Raw genomic sequence first — 20,890 nt, 5'->3', positions numbered from 1 at the left:
TACTAATAGGTCTCGTATATATACATACATATACCTGCTTTTAGATATTTAAAACTAACACCACCAACTGTGCTGCTGATTTGTGATTCCAAATAGCTTGTGTTGCAGAATGTGTCACTGGGAAACAAATATTTGAAAGTTCCCAAATCCTTAATCTTCGGAATATCTCATTTTTAATTAGAAAAGGATTGCAGTAATGTGACCTGTGCAAAAGCCAAATCTGATACACAAGCAGGCAAAGCTAAGTAAATGAAACAAAAGAAAATCTGCTTTAAATGATCTTTCCTCAAACCTTTTAATATAGGTGCCTTAAAATATAAAAAAAAAAACCAAAACCTTTCCAGTGATCTCTATCTGATTAAATCAAATTTTTCAAAATTAAGAAGCATTGACTTAGAACAAAGTTTTGAAGTATATAAAGTAAAATATTCTGTGTCATGGACTTTTTGTTATTAGTAGTAGATTTTAAAAATTATTTTAATTAAAAAAATATTGTTGATAAATCCTCAGAACACCCAACAACTCTATATTTCCATAAAATCTATTACAAAAAACCTATGTATAATAAAGAAAATATGATATAATGAGCTATTTTTTTAATTGCTTGTATACATACACACAGATACTTGTATCTTTCTCAAGAGTTGTTGAGAGTTTATTCTGCCTGAGGTGCATCCTTTTTGGAAGTCACTTTTAAAGAAATAGGAAAGAGTTATCATAGATGCATTAGCAGACTCTGGAAGTAGTTTGAAGGTGAGTGAATAGCTGGAATAATCTCACTCCCTTTGAATTTGCGTCGGTAAATCTACTCAGTTATGTTGCTCTTCTTCGTTTCTGCTCAACTCTTCCTTTTCTCTGTCCTGTAAGAGGATCACCCACTATCTTTCCTGGGATATTATACCCCAACTTTCACATGGATTTCTTTGCAAACTGAGTGTGTATCAGTGCCATCTGCTGACTCCAAGCAATATTACTGCAATGTTTGAATAGCTATAGGGAAAAGCGTTTGCTGACACAAATTTGTACAGGATGCAAAACCAAGGATTAAATAGAGTTATGCAGAATGTATGTGTATCATTTTGAAATGGTACAGAAGAAATTATCACACTGGAAAAATGAAAGAAGCCTTCCCATCAGCAATGTTTCTTAGTGTAAATAGTGAATGAGTTTTGCACAATTAATATGTTTTCACTGATTATCTGGAGGTAAACCCAGTCATTAAATGGCACAAGAAACAAAAAGGGCAAGATCATGTGAGATGTCAAGGCATTTGTCTGCTCTCCAAAACACTTAAATATTTAAGTCTAAGTTCTCACTAAATCTGGGCAAACATGCTTCTCCTAGGAACAATCTCACTGGAAGTAATGTTAGGTTCCTTCGGAAGAGACTCAGAGCTCAATATAAGCAACCAAACTAATTCTGAGTTTCCATAAAATTTCCTGAAAGGCTAAATCTGAAAAGAGATAATGGTATCTCTGAAAATAGGTAGAAAGAAGAAAGTAAATCCTACTTTTTAAACTACTGTGGGGTTTTTTTCAGTATTTTTAGAGCTTTTGCATTTGTTCGTGCATGTGGCTATATATGAAAATCTCTAAAGAGTCATTAAAACAAAAGGAAAACAGGACTAATCTATATCCAGTTTCCAATACGTCCCTAGATGCTTGTATGGCCACCCTAGTTTGCAAGTTGGTGTATTGTAGGGAACAAAAAAAAAATAAGGGGGAAATCAGGAGAGTAAGAATGGAAAAGAATGAGTCTTTACACTGAGCAGTTAGAGAGATTTTAATGAAATTTTCAAAGAGAATAAACGCAGCCACTTTTAAATTATCTTTTCCCAGGCTGCATTTTGACTATGTAGGCACACTGCACAGTGTTGTTATTGGTTGATAGCAATAGAAAATTTCTAATGGGATATTGAAATAGAAAGGTTCTGACAAAAATAAACCCTAGCATTCACAAGGACTATTAAGAAAAAAAAAAAGAAGAAAGAAAGAAATGCTTTGCTTTTTCAGCTAGGAAGAAATACGGAAGAAAAGTGCAGTGAAGTCTAGCTAGAAAAAGAATGTCCTGAGAAGTGGGACTGACAATGAGCATTTGACTGACTGCCCGGAGCTGTGACTCTGTCTTCTCTGTTGCTTGGCAACTCCATGTTATCACAAAGAAACTGATATTAAGTTGGAACAGGCTGCATATGGTAATTTACGTGGGAAGATACTCTTGCAGTGGGAAAACCATTTTATTTCTAGTTTCTGTCAGCATAAGTAGGTTTCACATGATGAACTGTAGTACATCCCCTGTTGGGTGCATTTTACCTAAAAAGGTAAAGAGCAACTCTGCCTTGGAAAGAGACTGCGCAGAAAAAAAAAAAAAACAACAACAAAAACCCTCACCTTGTTATTCATTAGACCTCTTCCTAGTGTCTACTCAGACATTTCTTCCAGCGGCAGTGACAAAAGCTTCTTTTCATACCTATGTGGATCCAGTGCAGATTAGAGAGATGGAACTCGATCATTATCATTTATACTATAACAATCCCTAAGAGCTGTTGAGATTTGCCCAGGACCTCACTGTCTTATGCAAACATTAAAAGATGATCCTTAGTTTATCTAAATAGTCCTTGTTCCTTCTTTCTTGTTGCCAATAGTTAAGTGCTAAGTTTTGATTGCAGCTGTTTTCTTCCCTGCTGAAAGAAGATGCTGCACATGTACCAGTTACAGAATTGTTTGAAGACCATGGTAGAAACTGTCATTCACCTTTGAATTTGGCTGGTACTGTATGGCTGGAAAAGGACTAAATTTTTATTGAGATGTATAGAGAGAATGGCAAGGGTATGTATGTAAAGCAAATCTTACCGTGAAAGCTTTGAGCCGCAAGACATACATAATCCATAATGGTGTTTTTATATATGAGTTTAAGTCTAAGATGTAAGTCGAAAGAGAGAAAGCACAGAAGACTCAGGATTTAATGCAAAGCTCTTTTTCCTAAATGCTTGGTTTACTCATAGCTCTACTGAACCACCACTACTGTCTCTCTACATTTCCATCCTGCAACATTTCTAGTAATTTAACACAAACATGCAGTCCTACAAGTAAGGAAGTACTTCACATGTCTTCAGGACTCCCTGTACTGGCTTTGGTCAGCAAAACACTCCCTGTCTCCAGGCTTCTCTCCACTGCAGAGTTAACTTGAAATATAACTCAACTTTTGCCCTTGGCTGAAATCCCAACCATACACAAAAACTTCTGACTTGAGTATGTTGATGCTGTTCAGCTGAAGAGATTGGCCTGGGCTGTCAGAAGGCACAGGCAGCAGCTTCCATTAGCAGAGTTAATACAGCTACCCGCTGCTGCTCCAAGAACCTGTCTTCATTGCCAAAAAAGGTGTATTTTTACTGCAGGATAATTAGCCTGAATTAACCATCCTTTTTTAAAAAATAAAGCCCACCATCTCTTTTCTTACAGTGAAGACGTTGCTCCTCTGTTAACTCAGAGTGTCCTCTTTTGCTGAGGCTAAGCTATAATAACTGAAGAGAAATGAACTCTGCAATGAAAACAGCCCACAATGTCCTGGGCATCAAATAGACCCAGAGACTGTGAGCAAAGTCCTTTTCTGAAGGGAGTCATGGGGCGAGGGAGCTTCCCTGCTGACTTTTCATTTGTCCAGCACAGAATATATCAGCTTGCATCCTATCTACCCAAGTAATGAGTTTGTCTCCTTTTTAGTTTACCACATCACCTCCAATAAATCCAAAAATGCTCTGGGCTGTTATCTGACGTGGAGGGGAATAATTACTGGATTGGCTCCAGCAGCAAGCCTGGCTTAATTAAAACACAGTGTATTTCCCAAAAAGGTAGTGACCAATTTTATTCTGAGTGAAATCTAAAACAACTTTACAACAAAATGCAACAGATGAACTTTGCTTTACCCTGAAGCTTTCAGGACTTTCAAACTGAGTTCCCCTGCTTCATCGTGAAGAGCTGATACCATACACTTCTTTACCACTAGATGCCAGTGCCTAATTTCACTCACCTTAACTGTTGTCTTCCAAGCTAATTTCTGACACATACCACCTGTTTCTTAAACCCTGGCGTTAGGGTAACATAAAGCTTGCATACAGTCTCCTATACCTTATGTTCATTGCATGTGCTCACGCTTGCTGTGGAGTGTTATCTATGCCAAGTCGCAGCATCCTCTGCCTTGTGGGCTATGCCAGACTAATGGCAGCCAAGATGTAGCACCTGCTCTGTGTGGCAACAAAAATAAAATACCTCTACACTTCCCATCATGCAGGTTTTTTGTTGTTTTGTTGTTGGTTGGCTGGTTGGTTGGTTTGGTTGTTTGTTTTTAATTGAAAGTGTTTTTCAAACAGTTTGGTCACTATGGATTTTATTAAGAAAAAAAAAGCTGCTTCCTGTAGTATCTATATTTTCTGTATGCAATGTTTCTCACTGGCGAAGAAAAATTGCTGATATGTTTTTATTCTTGAATTGTGGTGAGCACAGAACAAGGGCATAAATGTGAAACAGGGAAGGAATAGGTAGGTGTATGTACCCAGCACCTTTCAGGGGTACAGTGACCAAGGGAGGGGAGCAGAGCTCTGGGGGAGATGCTGTGGGCCCAAACCAAGGCAAGGGATCCCTCCCATCGTGTCCAAGCTGAGGTCTCCAAGAGGACCTCCCAGGACTGGGGAACTGCTGAAAGCCACCATTCCCATCTTGCCCACCGTGCCCATTAGCACCTGCAATTAGTTTCAGCTAGTTATAGTCTCAGAGAGTGTTTAAAGAAGAGTGGGAGTAAGAAGAGAAGTTTAAACATCTTTTTGTTTCTAGCACTGCCCAAGTGTCTCATATAAGACTGGATTACTCAGAGAGTGAGATATGTAGTTTGCCACCTCCAAGATTTTTATTTCATATCTGTCTCAGGTTTGTACTGACTGTAGGACTGAATTTGATAAAAAATTACAGTGGATTCAGAAGTAGTGTCATTGGCGTATATTAATGTTATGAAGTTAATTCTCAAGTCTTTTCTATAGTTATGGCTTCTTGTTGACTTGCAAGGATTGGTGCAGAAATGAAAAGAAAGGCAAGTTAAAATAAGAAATAGTAACTCAACTTTATTTTTGTTTGTGATAGCATTGTCAACCGTGAAAATACAGCTGGTCTCCTTTGTTCCAGTACCAATCCTAGCATGGGACTTATAAGGTGCATGTGTGTTTCTCTCAGGGTACAGAAGAACCACAGAAGCTGTAGGTGAATAAACAGACATGTTGACCCAAGGTGCAAAAGTGATTTTACACGCCTAGAATGCAAATTAATTTACAGGCTGGAGAACCAACAGATATGCAATTGAGAAGGCAGTAGATCAAAAGACAACAGAGTAGACAAATCTTAATGTTAAAGAAAAAAAAAACCAAACAAAAATATCAGCAGAAACCTTTGCCTCCTCTAATAACATTGAGTATGACTCATGGTTTCGTGAACTTTGATGAGTGGTGGTACCAAAATTGTTCTATCTACTACTGACAGATGGTAGGTTTCTTGGTTTTAAAAATACGAAAACAGCTTGATCTCATGTATCTTGGTTTAAAAATAAAGCTCTTTTTATAGTATGTCTCAATTTTGACAACCATACTGTGCAGTAAATATCGGATTCCATGTATGAGCACATTTTAAAAGCCTTAACCAGACTCTTATTTTATGGGTAGGCTGATCCTTCTTAGTTTTCTGAGGTCCTCAGAAAGAGGACTCACAGCTGAAAGTAATGGTTTTTTGTGTTTAACTCCAAAGCTTGAGTTGGTTTTGAGTTCAGCTTTGAATTTAAAAATGCGTTTCCTTGTTCGGTATCTTTCTTAAATTTAATTTCAAAGATGTGTAAATACTAAGTTAACCATCTTTTTGTGATGGTAAGCCTGGAATAAATCTGCAGGAATAAAATGTAACTGAATCTATAAGCAAAATTATTTCTTCTTCATCTTTCAGAGCACAGATAATTCAAATATATCTATAATTGCTCAGAACAAAAAGTGCTTTGACAATGATATTGTTTGCTCGAAGAATGTTTTCATCACTGTTGGAGACACTGAGATTTATTTTAGTGAACCTTCTGAGAAGCAGGTTAGTTATTTTCTTTCCTTTTTGGGTTGCCCTTTAAGATAAGCATTGTTACAACTCCAAAGGAGTGTGTTTTTTAGAAAACAACTCTCAGTCTAACATAGTACAAGTGCCTAGGCCTGAATAAAGTAGCAGGTCCCAAGAAAAATCTTTTTTTTTTCCCAAGTTCTATTTGTCCTACAAAGACTGCTCAAAAGCCTCAAGCAGTCAAAGCATATTGGCATATGTTTCTTTCCACTTGGTTTTGAAAGGGAAACCGAAATACAAAATCAAAGCAAACTTGAATAATTGAAAAGACAAAATATCAAAGTGTTAAAGAACATTTCTAGTAATATTATTGATACAGCTATATGCTAAATATAAAGTATTCTTCAGGGTACACTTTGTTATTATTTGGCTGCATATCTCAGTAGAATTACTTTATTAGGTCTTAATAAATATTCATTTCTGTCAGAAGACCTTAAGGGGACAGAAAAACAAATCTAACTATCAGCTCTGGAAGGCTGGATATTATACTGTGATACACTTTCCAGAACAGGACATTACAATTCTGTGGGATAAGAAGACAATGATGCATGTTAAAGTTGGACCTCGATGGAAGGTGGGCCAAAATAAAAACCTGAGATTTTGTGTAACTGCATTGCTAATATGATCTCTCATTGAATAACTGTGATTGTCTTTTCTTCATGACTAACTTTCCCAGTGATACAGCTGTTTATCACGGTGTTCAGCTGCTAGCATTTCCCAGGTAAGAAGAGACTGACAATGTGGTTTAATGGCCGGACTCCTGAAGAGACAGAGTGTTTCCTACAGGCACGTTTACTCTCATGCTCCATACATTGCAGCCTTGCAGATATGCAGTGCTCTGACTCAGAGTTGGTCGGGGGGTGGGAAGAGAGGGTTAGTTTTGAGTTACCCAGTTCACTGCATTGTTTTCGTAATTGCTGAAGCCAATGGAAAAGAAGCTTCCATATCTAGTGACATGGAAGACAGCAGGTTTGTAGCACAGATTGGATTAGGCTGATGATCGAATTGCACCCTGAGGTGTAGCAGAGGCTGTTAAGATGAACAGATGGAGTCACATCTTGGGTTTAATTTAAGAAGACAAGATACAGGAGAGGTTCTAGACAAAGCTTGACATTTAAACCTAATAAGTGTACTGTGACAGGGCTCAGCCGTGATGCAGAGAATGTGAGGCTCCTTTTCTTGCCAGTTGTTCTTCTCTATTCCATTCTTACACCATCATCTGCTTTGGTGTCTCTGCAACTCAGTCTTTGGGTCCCAGCAGAATAACCTTATCTGCACATTCAATAATTACATTCCTGCTTCATCTCAACCATGAATACACATATTGAGAAGGCACTGGAATGCTGGAATACAGCATCGGATTTTTTGAAGTGTAACTCAAAGTTACAATGACCATCTAATCTGTTTTTAAAACAACGTTATTGCAGGGTCCTAGTAGCCATAAAATGCTTACTTCACATACAACCTGATATCAGCCATCAGTACACACAGTGAAAAAAAAAATTCTTCTGTTTTTGAGTAAGCTAGCAGGGAACTGAATTCTACAGGTTGCATGCAAGAACACGAATACTTCAAGCTCTTTCTGTTTCCAATGACTGTTTCTTCCAGGGGCTTCAGTCCAGTAACATAATGTCTGCAGCAGTCCTTAAATAAAAGGAGTTCATGAGAGTGAGTCATAGCACCCTAGAAATGCAACTCCGTATTTTACTGTTGTGCAGAAACGTATTTTTCTCTATGTATGTATATGTGTATGCATGTATATATACTTCTTCCATCAGCAGCACATACCCCAACACAAGAAAGTTACAGCTCTTTTGTAACTGCTGTTACAAATGTTCTTGCTATTGTGAGCTAAAATTAGAGGCAGCAGTTTTTAATGACAACAACTAGTCAGGCTTCACAATAATGAGGTAATTCACCTGAACTTTTGACTCTTGGACTGGCTGAAGTATTAAGCTTTCAGAAAAACATATGACTAGATTCCAGCCCCTTTTCACAGGCAGACAGTAAGGACAGGTTCTGGAAAAAAGAAAGAGAAAAGGAAAACATAAGTTTCTATTAAAATTTATATGCAATACGGAACTGTAAGCATAGCAGAGTGTCAGGTATTTTCAAAGTATGAGTTGCATTCACCTTTTTCAGTTTAAGAATATTTTATTCCACATATGTCATTTGTACAGATTATCGACTGTCAGTATATGTAAAAAACATAATCCCTCTCTTTTAGGGTAAACTGGCAGGATTGTGTGGAAATTTTGACAAATACACTTCAAATGATCTGACTACATCAAACAACATGGAGGTGAGAAATGCACAGGTGTTTGGAGACAGCTGGGTATTAGGGCAGGTAAGTCCTATGTACCAGTACAACCGATAATTTTAATCTATAAATTAACATGTTATAAGCACATGATGTACAGCGATTTTCTAAATACATCGTCTGTGTATAAGAGGACATTTTAATTTTTATGTCTGTAGATGTGAAATATGTTAAAAATGTCTTATAGCAAATATGTACTGAATTTAAATGAAACCAAACAATCTCTTTAGAGAAGAATATATTTTTCCCTATATGAGGTAACTATTATAGCTGGCTGGATTATACTTTTCTACAAAGTTAGATACACTGCTTCTGATATTTTGGATTCAGCCAAATTTTAAAAATAATTTCAATATCTCTGGTGTTGGAGGCATCAGGATATTGAAAGTAAATAGAATCTGAAGGTCTGAAAAAAAAGTTTATTTCTGAACAATGAAAAAAAAAACTTGGTGAATTTTAGTTGTAGTTTGTAAATAGGGAACAAACTGACAAAGCAGTGGTGGTGAAGGAGTGAGACAGAAAAGGCTCAGAACAGCGACAGACACAACCCAGTATGGAAAATTGTGTCTGAGGAGGAGGGAAAAAGCTGTAGAGAATGGATGACCACAACTGGGTTTTTTTAACACAGGAGGACGAGTATTTTATTAATTTATGCTGAGAAGATATAAGGTCATATAGCCTTGTGAACCTCCCAAAAAATCAGTATTTGTAAAGCACTCCCTTAAGATGTCTGTGAGAACCAGTTTTTAATCTGTTTTCTCCTTGACTCACAGCAGCAAATTGAATGAAAATCTCTTATACTACCTCATAAAAGAATATAATACCTATTCTACATTGAAGTAAACGTTTTGAGGCTTCTCTCCCTCCCTCCATAACTCCTATTTGATCTATTTTGCTCTACATAAAATGTTCAAATTGTGTGAGCAAGCAAGGCAAACATATAGTGTTGGTGGTTATACTGCTCATCTAGAAGGTGGTACATAAAAGATATCTGTAAATACTTTGTATGAAGTGTATGAAATTTTCTTTTTGAATTTATCCGTTCAGTGGCTGCTTTAAAAGTATGTAGTGTTTGCATAACACATTAACTTCTAGGATGTTATGACCTTTGCTTATGCAGCCCAAACTTGTACTTGCCTTTTTGTGGCCATATACACATACTTTTGTAAAATCTCATGTGATATTCTGATCTCTGTGGCTGCCAGAGAACTCAGGATCTAAGTTCAATATTAGCCTCAAAGGCAGCCTGTGCTCCACCAGACTTGACACTTCATCTGCCTCCACAGTAGGCTTTGGGGATTTTTTCAGAAAAGACTTTTGGCATTCATAGAGATGTATTCTGGTCATATTTTCTGCAAAATCTAAATACTGTAAAGAAGTATTTGATAACTGGAGGCTTAGGACTCAACTCGGCTACTGGCAAATACACTTGCATTAGCACTGTGAAGTGTGGGATGCTTCCAGGGTGTCTCCCTCCCAGTGGTGGCAGCATTATCCCCCATGGCAGTGTTATGCCTCCGTGCAAAGCTATCCCCTCATGGCAGCGTTATCCCCTCATGGCAGCAGGACCCCCCCATGGCAGCACATCCCCCCATGTCCGTGTCTGAGCATCCACACAGGAGGGCAGTGTAGGTGGGTGACTGCGCTGCAATTGAAACTGTGCCAGGACACCCCAAATCTGCTTACGAGTCCATCACTACCCGCCTTGTATGCTGTGCCAAGAGCGTATGGTTTTGGATGAACTCATGTTTTCTGAGCTGCGTGTCACTTTGTTATATTTCTCTGCTCGTTTGTTTTTCTTCTTGAAGAGAGACTTCAAGAGAGGGAGTTGTATCTCAGCCATTTTTGAGTTATCATGATGATCTTTGACTCTATTTTTTTTTATGAGTTGCTCTCTTCCTACCGCTGCTTCTTTATTTGAACTTACAAGGCTGAAGCCATCTGTAGTGTGACTCCATTTAAAGTCAGTGCAAAATCATCAGGGATGGGTTTGGACCATGTATTTGTTTGTGATGTTACAGTTGGTTGCTCTGGTAATGATTATAATGTGTCACAAAGAAAACATTTTGTCTTTATACGCTGAGCAGACAGCAGGAACATTTTAGTACTTCAGAACAAAACACAAAGATTCTTTTTTGTGCAAATGTTTTCAATTATAACAACAAATCAGGGAAAAGGGAAGATGAAGAAGGTAGCATTCAAACTTTATTTTTTTTCTGAGTGTGCAGGTATTGAATTTTATGATACTATAGTATATCTGAGTCCATGGTAAACACACCTTCCTGTAAAACATTTGTGGTGTTTTTGCTTGTTTTTAAGTGCAAGAGCCCAAACGAAACACTAAGACCATGTGAGGTACATCAGAGCAAGTTCCCTTACGCCAAAAAGGAATGCTCAATTTTATACAGTGATGTTTTTGCACCTTGTCGCAATGTGGTAAGTTTATGAAGTATCCAAGATGTGCTCTCATGTAGGAAAAAAATTAAAATTCCAGTAATTAATTTCTTCTTGCCATTCCTGCAAGTGTCTCTGTGTGGGTGGGCTATGTTTGTGCAGAGCTCCTTGCTCCTTTCAAGAGTGGAGCCTAAACATAATAGTGATTACTGGGAGCCATGAGTTAGTAGACTGGATAATCAAGGTTCTGCTCTCTTTATGTTTTATTTATATCTTTTATTTATATAGGTAACTACATTTTTATGGCTTTTGTATATATTGCAGGATTCTAAAATAAGCATTTGTGTAATGTACCTACAGCTTAACTCATATGTATTTTGTTTACTGTCCTACTCAATATAGAAAGAAATACAAGCGAATGAGATTTCAGCTTCAGAATTATTGGTATTTTTACTTGGCTAACAGCTTATCATCTGCTTTTTATCAAAATTCTGAAGTTTGGTGTCCTTGTTTTCCCAAAACCTGTCTTAGCCTGGGATTTGAGTTACAAGAATGTCCTTAAGTTTGTTCTAGACAAGATGGGGACAACAATAGCTTGTGTGGGAATCTTTTATTCCATTTTAGTCCACCCTTTATCAACACAAGACATGCTCTATATATCTTTCCCTGTTTTTGATTTTAGCCTCCCAAAGCTATTTAGCTATTGAAGGTGCTTCTTTACACCTGTGCAAGCAAGAACCACTACAAAACTTCATCTCAGTCTCTTATTTTCTTTATGACTATTAATACTAAATGAGATCATCAGATGTCCCAGCTGAACCTCCTGACTTTCAAGACTAAGTTTGATATCAACATGGTTAGGAATTTGCCTGAGGAGGAGGTTGCAGTAGCTTAACCCAAGAGATTTATTAATGTTGACTCTAGTTACTATGTAAAGAATTTTTTGGGCATATGCCTGAGAACATAGCAATGAGTGTATTTTCAAAGTGGAAAGTAATAAATAAAAATGGAACTTTTGAGAGTTTTTAAGGAGCCGTATTATTATAACTCATAAAGAAAGATGTTTCCTCTTGAACATTCATTTTCTGTATCTTATCCATGTTGTCATTTAAATTTGCAAACAGTATGCCAAAAAAATTGAGCATAATTATGTTAAAAAATCCATCTCAGGTGCAAAACATGTCATTTAATCAGTAGCCAAGTATTTTCACATGCACATACCTATCTTGTATGGGACAGCCTGTAAAGCAAACATCTTTCAGGTGTTTTTACAACCTCTTGATCCGTGTGTGAAAATACAGCTCTTACTAATGTAAAGTGACCTCCTGTCAAGGATATCTGCAGCCGACTGCTGGCTGCACGGGTGGGGAACTGGATGCCAAGGCAAAAAGCCCAAGCAGGGACTGACACTGGGGGCACGGAAGGAACAGAAAATGTTGATGTGAGTTTCAGGCCGTGCTTGGAGCGACGCTCTTAGAGATGCTCCTGCTGTGTGGGCAGTGGCAGGTCCTGCTGTGCCTGGAGGCAAGTTCCTGTCGCTGGGACAGACGGCCTCATAGTTCAGCTGAGGCTGGAAAACCCCGTTTTCATGGAGAAAATATCTTGCGTCTCTGGCTGGCAGCGACTGATGGGTTGCGGTTACCCGGCTAAGTGCTGAACTCAGTGGGGGCTGAGGAGCCTCAACACTCACAGAAAAAAAAAATCTTCCCCATGATTCCTGAACTCAGCAGGAGCCTTGACCTGAGGCTCCCAGTTTGTCACAACAGCAGGATGTTACTGACCCATGGAGAGACACCGTCCTGCAGATGTGAGACACAGGTTGAGCTCTTGGGAGTCGATCTGCTGTTTGGTGGTTCTTGCAAAGCTATTACAGCCATTTTCAATGGAGCTAATGCTCAGTCCCCACCCCAGTGGTGTCCCTGTTTTCAAAACAAGAAAAAGAATGAAAGCAAAATGGCATCTCTCTCCACTGAAGGCAGAAAAACAGTCTTCGTATCCCTGCCAGCTTCTAGCAACTGCCAGCTGAGAAGCTGTCTCCGTGTTAGATAAGCGCTGCTTTGTTACTGTGATGGTATTTCTGTAATCTGATGTGTGCCGTTTGAGGGCTCCCCAACTGAGCTAGACTAGAGCCTAAATGAAAGAACAGCATTGCTTTAAACATTCCATGTGTTGAATAAGAATGTTGTTTTGGAAACGTTGCTCAACATTACAAAAAAGATTATTAAACCCCAAGAAATAGCCTATCATGTAAAACCGTGAAATAATGTGATTGAATTTTAGAGTGAGGACGTAGGTTTCTATTCTAATGAAGGTTTGTGGACAAAGGATATTAAAATCTTCATAAGGGCAGAAATATTTTTCTGCAAAATGTCACCAGCACACTCAAGCTTTCTTCCCCTGACCAAATTCCCGGCTACAAATGATTACGTTAATTACTTGATAATCAGAGCTGCAGCTCTGATTTTGTTGTTCATGCACAACTGACAGGATGACTATAGATGGCAGTATTTGCCTTATAAAAACACAGAACTGCCAGCTTCAGTATACTGTCCAAAATCGATGAACAGCAAGTGTGTGGACAGACACACGTGTTAATAGTCACTCAACGACATTTTCTCTTGACCTGCAATGTAGATACAAGCCGATAATAAAAGTGTACTTTTTATATATGAAAGTATCCAAACCTTAGAAAATGCCTTATTTTCACGTTAAATTCTTTCAGTCAGTACGGAGGTAGCGCTCGTGATGAAAATGGTGCAGCGGGAATTTGTGCAGTTCATGCAATTAAGTCACCAGCCCTTTTTTTTTTTCTCCCTCCCAGATTGATGTGACTTCTTTTGTCAAAAATTGTCACACGGATACATGCAACTGCAACCTTGGTGGGGACTGCGAGTGTTTGTGTACCAGTATTGCAGCTTATGCCCACAAGTGCTGCCAGCAAGGAGCAGCAATTCACTGGCGATCTCCTTCGCTCTGTGGTAGGTACCAGGGCTGGCCTCACACCTGAGCTCCTGTTTGAGGCATCTTTGGCCTTTTGCTGCCCAATAATACAAATATGACAGAAGCATGTGGCTAATAAAGATACTTCTTCACATATTTCAATTTGTCTATATGTTAGTTGTTAGTCTTATACACCCAATTTTGCTGTTTTACTGAAGAGACTGTGGTCAAGGTATGCCCCTGTGGAGTGTTGTAAAGGCACTGGTGTACCAGATCTGGGCTATATCTGGTGTTCTATGTGGGGCTGCAAAGAGCGTCAGTCTGTTCTACTCTTCACTGACGGTGAGAAGGGTTCTCAGCTATAGAATAACTTGTGCTTCTGGTCTGCTGTCCTGGCACATTTATTTAAATACAGTCGTATGTCACTGAATAAAAGCCTAAGAAAATAAAATCACTGACTTGAAATACATCATGGGAAATGAAACTTCCACTGATGAAAGCGAATTTTACATTTTTAGGATGCAGATATACATAAATTCTGTTGTTGCTTTGTAATAATAATGTGCTTTTCTTTTTATTTTAGCTTATGACTGTGAATACTACAATCAAGGTACATAGTATTTGATATTGCTGACTTTGATTAATACTCATATTTATATGCCTTGCTGAATACACTTATGCTTCATGTTTTCTAGCATACCAGCTAGCTATGAGCTAGAAACAAATCTTTCACAGGTTAGAGAGGGTTTTTATTTTTGATGGTACTCCTGATTTTGTGAGTTTAACAAGCTCAGCAAGCTGGCAAAGCAAGTCCCCATGGGCCTTTCTGCTCTCTGTCCAGGGACAGTAGTGGCATGGAAACAAACATCGTCCTTGTAAGCAAAATGACACGTCTGGAATCTCAGATGAAATGTGATACAGTGCACACTGCAAAGCAAACCCTTCACAGCTTGTGCTGAGAAGAATCTCTGTCAGCTGCAGCAGTGCTGGAGGTTCTCTCTTTTCCGTTCTGCCCCTTCCCTAGGGTAGGATTCCTTAGTCACAATCCCTTGAGCTCACTGGATCTTCAAATCCATTAGAAAAGAGAGGTGACTTGTATGAGTCTGGGGTATTGCATGTCAGTTTGCAACATATTCCTTGCCTATTTAATATCATTATGTCATTATACTGACTTGGTCTTCCCTCCTGTTCTGCTGTGGATATCTAAAATACTGTTTTTCTGTGCAATACCTCATGTATTACTTGAGATTTGTCCTATATAAACACAAACAGACAATTCTCCTTTAGTAAGAAATTCAAATACTGACACATAGCATGCATCTTACAAGGTTATATGTGGCTATTGCCATTTGAATTTTCACCTTGCTGAATTAATTGCCTTTGGCACAAGGAAACTCAAGTCCTTTTCTCCAAAAATGAATAGTGTGGAAGTAATGCACCTGTGATGATACTGAGTTAAGATTAATGAGAATAATAATTAATTTGGTGTATTTTTGGAAAGAAATTAAAAAACCTCATAAATTTGTCACTCTATGCAATTATCTTCTAGGTTTTCACCTTGAAGTGGCTTGTTTTGTTTTATTTTTCCTTCTTACATTGACATATAAAAGAGATTAGTCTGGCTCAATTAAAAACTCAATTGAATTAGTTGATGGGCTTTTTCCTTGACTTGGTGTATGCAGTTTAACACTGCTTCTATTTTTAATGGGTGAAGGTCAGTAACCCAGCTGTGTTGAATGATCTTAGTATTCCCTAATGTCTCAACTAATAACCTCATCATATTCAATGTGGGGGTGGATTAATGCACTATGCAGCGTATCTTGGCAGTCAGGGAAAAGCTCTAGAAGGGTGTTAGCTTGTGGTTCTACGGTAAATTTCAGAACTCGGATGTATTATATTTTGAAATTGATCGGTTACAGCATTTTATGCACAAGTCTCACAAGTATTGTACTGTAAAGAACAGTTCCTTGGAATGAGAGTAGTATTCATTCAACAAACTTAATTCCTGTGGCATCCCCTCTTATATTTGGATACTGTGCCTGAGCTTTGTGAGGAGCACGATATTGAAAAGGAAGGGAAACCCGTCGTATTCTGGGCAGAAAGCAAAGAAAAAGGGACGACATTGAACAGAGAGATGCAGACTTACTCCAGCATAATACCTTGAGGCACTGAGCTGTAATTTGATTCCAGGTATGGTGAAATATTTAAGGCAATATATTATGTCAACTAAGATTTAAGTTGACAACTTTGCAGTGGAGAAATTATATTTTTAGATATTATTTTGAAAGGAGAAATTACATAGAACAGAAGAATCAGTCTTGTACATCTCCAACTGATGTAAATCGTAAGAAAAATATTCACTATATCTGTGCAGCACACAGGTAGTTTTCATATCTGTGAGGAATGAGATGGTAACTAAGACTTAAGTTTTGTATGTTATACAAGTAGAATTTTTTTGTTTCTATTTGATTTTTCTTCCCTTAGGTCTTGGTGAAGGACCCTATATTTTGGCAAGTTATGGAATGAATGACACAATTATAGGGGCTAACATATCCAGTAGAAGGATATTTCCCCTGCCTAGAACTAGAACATATGGAGATGTATATTCCAGTTTCATGATAACTCCAGGTCTTTTCAAAGATAAAGATTCATGTAAGTGTTCCCAACAATTTTGCTAATGGCAATACATATTTTTCAAACTATATGAATGATTTTTGCTGCATCTTCTCTATCTCCTCAAACAGTCTAGATATTTTTAGTTATTGGAATAAGTGAGGATGAAGCATCCAATTTCAAAACTGTGTGTTCTATTTTTGAGGAGAAATGCTCATTTTTAAAAGAATAGAATATTGAAAAACCTTTCTGCCAGCTTTAAAGCTGACTTTTCAAAGATTTTTTTAGAAGTATTGCAAACAACAAGCAAATAGAATTTCTCTGTGAAAAAAAAATAGTTTGTATAACTGGAAACTGGAAAATTTTGGACATGTATCCAGCAAATACCAACACTGAAGGTGAATGTAGGATATTTTTGTTTCCAGTAACATCACTTCTGCTTTATCTTTTCTTTTTTTTGGTGACTTTCAGTGGACTATAAAATGTGCAATGTAAAACAACTGATCTGTCTCCTGCATTGTTAGTGAGCAACATCTACATACAATGTAGAAGGAAGTTTCTTAGGTGAACAGCTATTCCTAAACTCTGTTTTTCACTGATCAGAGGCAGATCCAAGCTATACAACCCAAAAGAAACATGTTTAAATATTTTTCTTTCTGCATGATATCTTTCTTCACACATATTTGGTTTGTGCTAATTAAGTCAACACAGATATAGTCATTGCTTTCTCACAGAATTTAATGTGTTGAAAAATCCCAAACTCTCAAAAATCAACATAGAGAAGGGCTGTTTTCACAGTAAAATTTGAAACTATATTCACAAACAATTGACAACTTTGCAGTGGAGAAATTATATTTTTATATATTATTTTGAAAGGAGAAGTTACATAGAACAGAAGAATCAGTCTTGTACATCTCCAACTGATGTAAATCGTAAGAAAAATATTCACTATATCTGTGCAGCACACAGGTAGTTTTCATATCTGTGAGGAATGAGAGGGTATTCATACAGATTAAAGACACTTTAAGACTTCATTCCAGTTGACAATCGAATCTGAAATCAGTGTTCTTCTAAGTTCTTAAATGGTCAGAGAATTTTCTTCAATTTCATTTTCTGGCATGGGTAGAGCAAATGGAGGGTTGAGTCATTTATTTGGCCACAAATTTTCTTACTGTAATGCTGGATATGGTTGAATGTAAACCAAAAGCCTGGCCTCAAGATAAAGTCCAGCGTGTTCCTACAATACTTGTGTGTTATTATTTAGTGATGAAATTTTGGTATAGCTGAACTGTCAGGCGTTTGTCCAAAATGGAGAAAAAACTGTCCCAGTTTGAGAAAGTCCAAATTTAAAACTGCATATGAATAATTTCAAAAGCTGGTAGCAGTAGGTTGAATGTATAGGATATATAATAATGTATATATATGTAATTTAGAGAATAATATATAATGTATAGATCTAACTGATTATTTCTTTGGTGGCTCTGGAGTATGTGATCATTTGAGTCTCCTTTAGGCTCTGCATTTCAAATCTTGTGTGTATGTTACATAAAACCAAAATATTTTTTGTGAAAAGCAGTTGTTTAAAAGGAGCCACTTAAGAGCCAATATTTAGACTGTAATTTCACTTTTAGGTCATTTTCTGTGAAAATTGTACTATTTTATTTTTCTTTTTTCTTTTGTGGAAGTTCTCTCTCTTGTTTCACTTGAGTCTGCTGAAAGGCCAAACTACTTTCTGTATGTACACGACAATGAAACTGTTGGGTTGGAACAGTGGCAGGCAAATGCCTCCTTTCGGAGACGAGCCACCTTCTTCTACCACCATGGCCTCTGGAGTCCAGGGCTCAGCGCCTTTGAACTGCACAGTAAAAAAGGCTTTTTCATCATTCTCACCTCATCCGGTGTTAAAGTGGCCAAGTATGATGATTCAGAAGAATTCAAACGTTTGAGTAGCTTTAATATTGAAGGTAAATTCTACATAATCCCCAGGGATAAGCATGTTTTTTCTGCTGGCCTTCAGAGCACTTGTGTTTCATCAGCAATAGTAACAAATATGTTTTATCCTATTTTTAATTACTATTCTGCCTTCACAAGGATGGAGCCAGGCTCTTCTTAGTGACAAGCAATGATAGGACAAGGGGCAATGCGTACAAACTGGAACACAGGAGGTTCCACTTAAATATGAGAAGAAATTTCTTCACAGTGAGGGTGCCAGAGCACTGGAACAGGCTGCCCAGGGAGTTTGTGGAGTCTCCTTCTCTGGAGACATTCAAAACCCGCCTGGACGCCTTCCTGTGTAACCTCACCTGGGTGTTCCTGCTCCGGCAGGGGGATTGGACTAGATGGTCTTTTGAGGTCCCTTCCAATCCCTAACATTCCGTGATTCTGTGATTCTGTGATTTGTCTTCCACTCTGCCTCCAAATGCTATTATTTTCTAATTTTTGCACATATGATAATCACTTTATCTTTGAACTATATTTTTATTGTTTTACTCTTGCAAAATGAATATGGTGTCATAAAAAGATTCACATTAATGTCTTGTTAGTGAGCTATAGATAACCATTCTTTTAAATGAATGGGGTAACCTTACTGCTTCTGCAACCAGCAGTACCTTCACTATGTTTAACAGATTTTAAGGGTTTTTAACAGAGTGAGTTGCTGTTTGTATCTTTGAAGCTTCAGTGGTTTTTAGCTTGACTGAATTAAAAATAGTTGAAACTGAAAATGAACAAAGTCTTCCCTATTTGAAAATTCTCAAGAATTTCTCTACTTGGTTTTCTTTTTTTCATTTTTCTGAAAATGCCAATGTATAAAAGTCTATAAATTTATAGTTTATTGACTACACAATCAATAAATAATACTTTTTCCTTCTTTCTCAGAACTCGATGCATCTGTGCCTTATAGAAGGATGTGTGAATGGCGATATGAATCTTGTGCTAATCCTTGTGTTAAAACATGTAGTGATCCTCAAGGAATAGCATGTAAATTCCTTCCCCTGTAAGTAATATTAAGCTCATATTGCTACCATACTTTTTTTTTTTTTTTTTTTTTTTGTAATATGTGTACCATAATCTATCTGAAAGTTACTGCAGCTGCAATATACATATATTTTTACTCATCCAGATTTCAGTATCTCTCTTGTGAACAACTCTTGCATGTCATGTGAAAACATTTGTAACAAGCGTCTCTTTTCCCACGGTATATATTCCTGTTTACATGCAATCCTTCAATACAAGAATAAGAGGGTTTGTACACAGCCCAGGGGATTCGTTTCTGGTAGTGGTTAAGTAGAAACCTATTAAATTAAATGAATGCTATTCCCTTCTGTGGATTTATATTCACATCCTAAACCAGCATCTCACGATGCTGTAAATGACGACCTCTCCTGTTTACATGACCGAGACCAAAAACTGTAGGAATAACAAGGGTGGACTACGCCCTCTCCTGTAAGAGAAAGGAACTTTATACTGGGAGCTGCTCATTCGTGTGACATGAGGGATTTCACACGGCTGACGTGTCTCCATTAGATCTCCCCTGGCACCTATGGAGCCACAACAAACTAAAAGGAAAAATGCCTGAAAACTCAAGAGACAAAATCTGGTGGAAAAGCAATGGTATTTTAAATTTTGGACTACCTCCCTAGCATATGCAGTTTGTAATTAGGAATATTACTAACATTACTAATTTTCTCTGTTGCTATTCTTAGTTTTTTTCCATGTGGGTACACTGGTTGTTAATGTTATAAATAATATTATAGAATTATTAATTTTAATTAATTAATTAATCAATATATTATTTCTAATAGAATTAGTAATAATATAATAATGAACATAATTATATATTAATTATTAATTAATTAATATATTATAAATAATATAATATTAAAAATCCCCCCAAAATGAAAAAGTGAGGGCATATATGGACTTGTCTGTGCTCTCCTATGCTGAAAGTGCACAACAATGAGACTTTCTATGGAGTCAGTCTAAATATTTTAATGTCGCAAATGTATCTAGGTAAAAAAGCGGTCTTGTAGAGAAGGTCTTCATCCCATGGAAAACCTTTCTGCTTAGGGATCTGAACTTCCACCTGGTTGTGAAAGTAGAATGGTCCAAAGCTATCGTGTTCATCAGCCCATGCAAACAATTGATTATTAACAATTTAGAAACAGAATTGTGCTGTTCAATGTCTTTTTTGACATTCGAATGCCTCAAAATGCTGTGTTCCCCATTACACTGGAAAGTTCTCAGGACTCTGATGGGGAAGACATTCAAATGTTTAATTTTGCTGAAGTAAAATAATTTAAAATTAATTTATATTTCTACTGTGGCTTTAGAATTAACTACACAATATTTTAAAGGGTTGAAGGATGCTTGCCACACTGCCCCAAAAACATGATCCTTGATGAGGTCACACTTAAATGTGTTTATCCAGAAGACTGTAAGTATATTTTATTTTATTGGTTTAATCTTATAAATCACTCTACAGATC

At 37.3% G+C, this 20,890-nt stretch overlaps 1 protein-coding gene across 1 annotated transcript in view; it reads left to right on the top strand.

The window, feature by feature from the left end:
- OTOGL (otogelin like) overlaps positions 1–20,890 on the top strand; it is a 91,312-nt gene that overhangs the window by 43,204 nt on the left and 27,218 nt on the right. The window contains exons 26-35 of the mRNA XM_065631869.1: positions 5,979–6,113; positions 6,568–6,711; positions 8,365–8,484; positions 10,777–10,893; positions 13,673–13,829; positions 14,375–14,401; positions 16,276–16,443; positions 18,090–18,368; positions 19,282–19,399; positions 20,760–20,839. Coding sequence (XP_065487941.1) covers positions 5,979–6,113; positions 6,568–6,711; positions 8,365–8,484; positions 10,777–10,893; positions 13,673–13,829; positions 14,375–14,401; positions 16,276–16,443; positions 18,090–18,368; positions 19,282–19,399; positions 20,760–20,839 — 1,345 coding nt within the window. The remainder of the gene's footprint in view (positions 1–5,978; positions 6,114–6,567; positions 6,712–8,364; positions 8,485–10,776; positions 10,894–13,672; positions 13,830–14,374; positions 14,402–16,275; positions 16,444–18,089; positions 18,369–19,281; positions 19,400–20,759; positions 20,840–20,890) is intronic.

This window comes from Caloenas nicobarica, chromosome 1 (assembly GCF_036013445.1).
Source record: "Caloenas nicobarica isolate bCalNic1 chromosome 1, bCalNic1.hap1, whole genome shotgun sequence".
Lineage (NCBI taxonomy): Eukaryota > Metazoa > Chordata > Aves > Columbiformes > Columbidae > Caloenas > Caloenas nicobarica.
The sequence above is the reverse complement of the archived record's forward strand: the minus strand, read 5'-3'. Positions and strand labels throughout refer to the sequence as shown.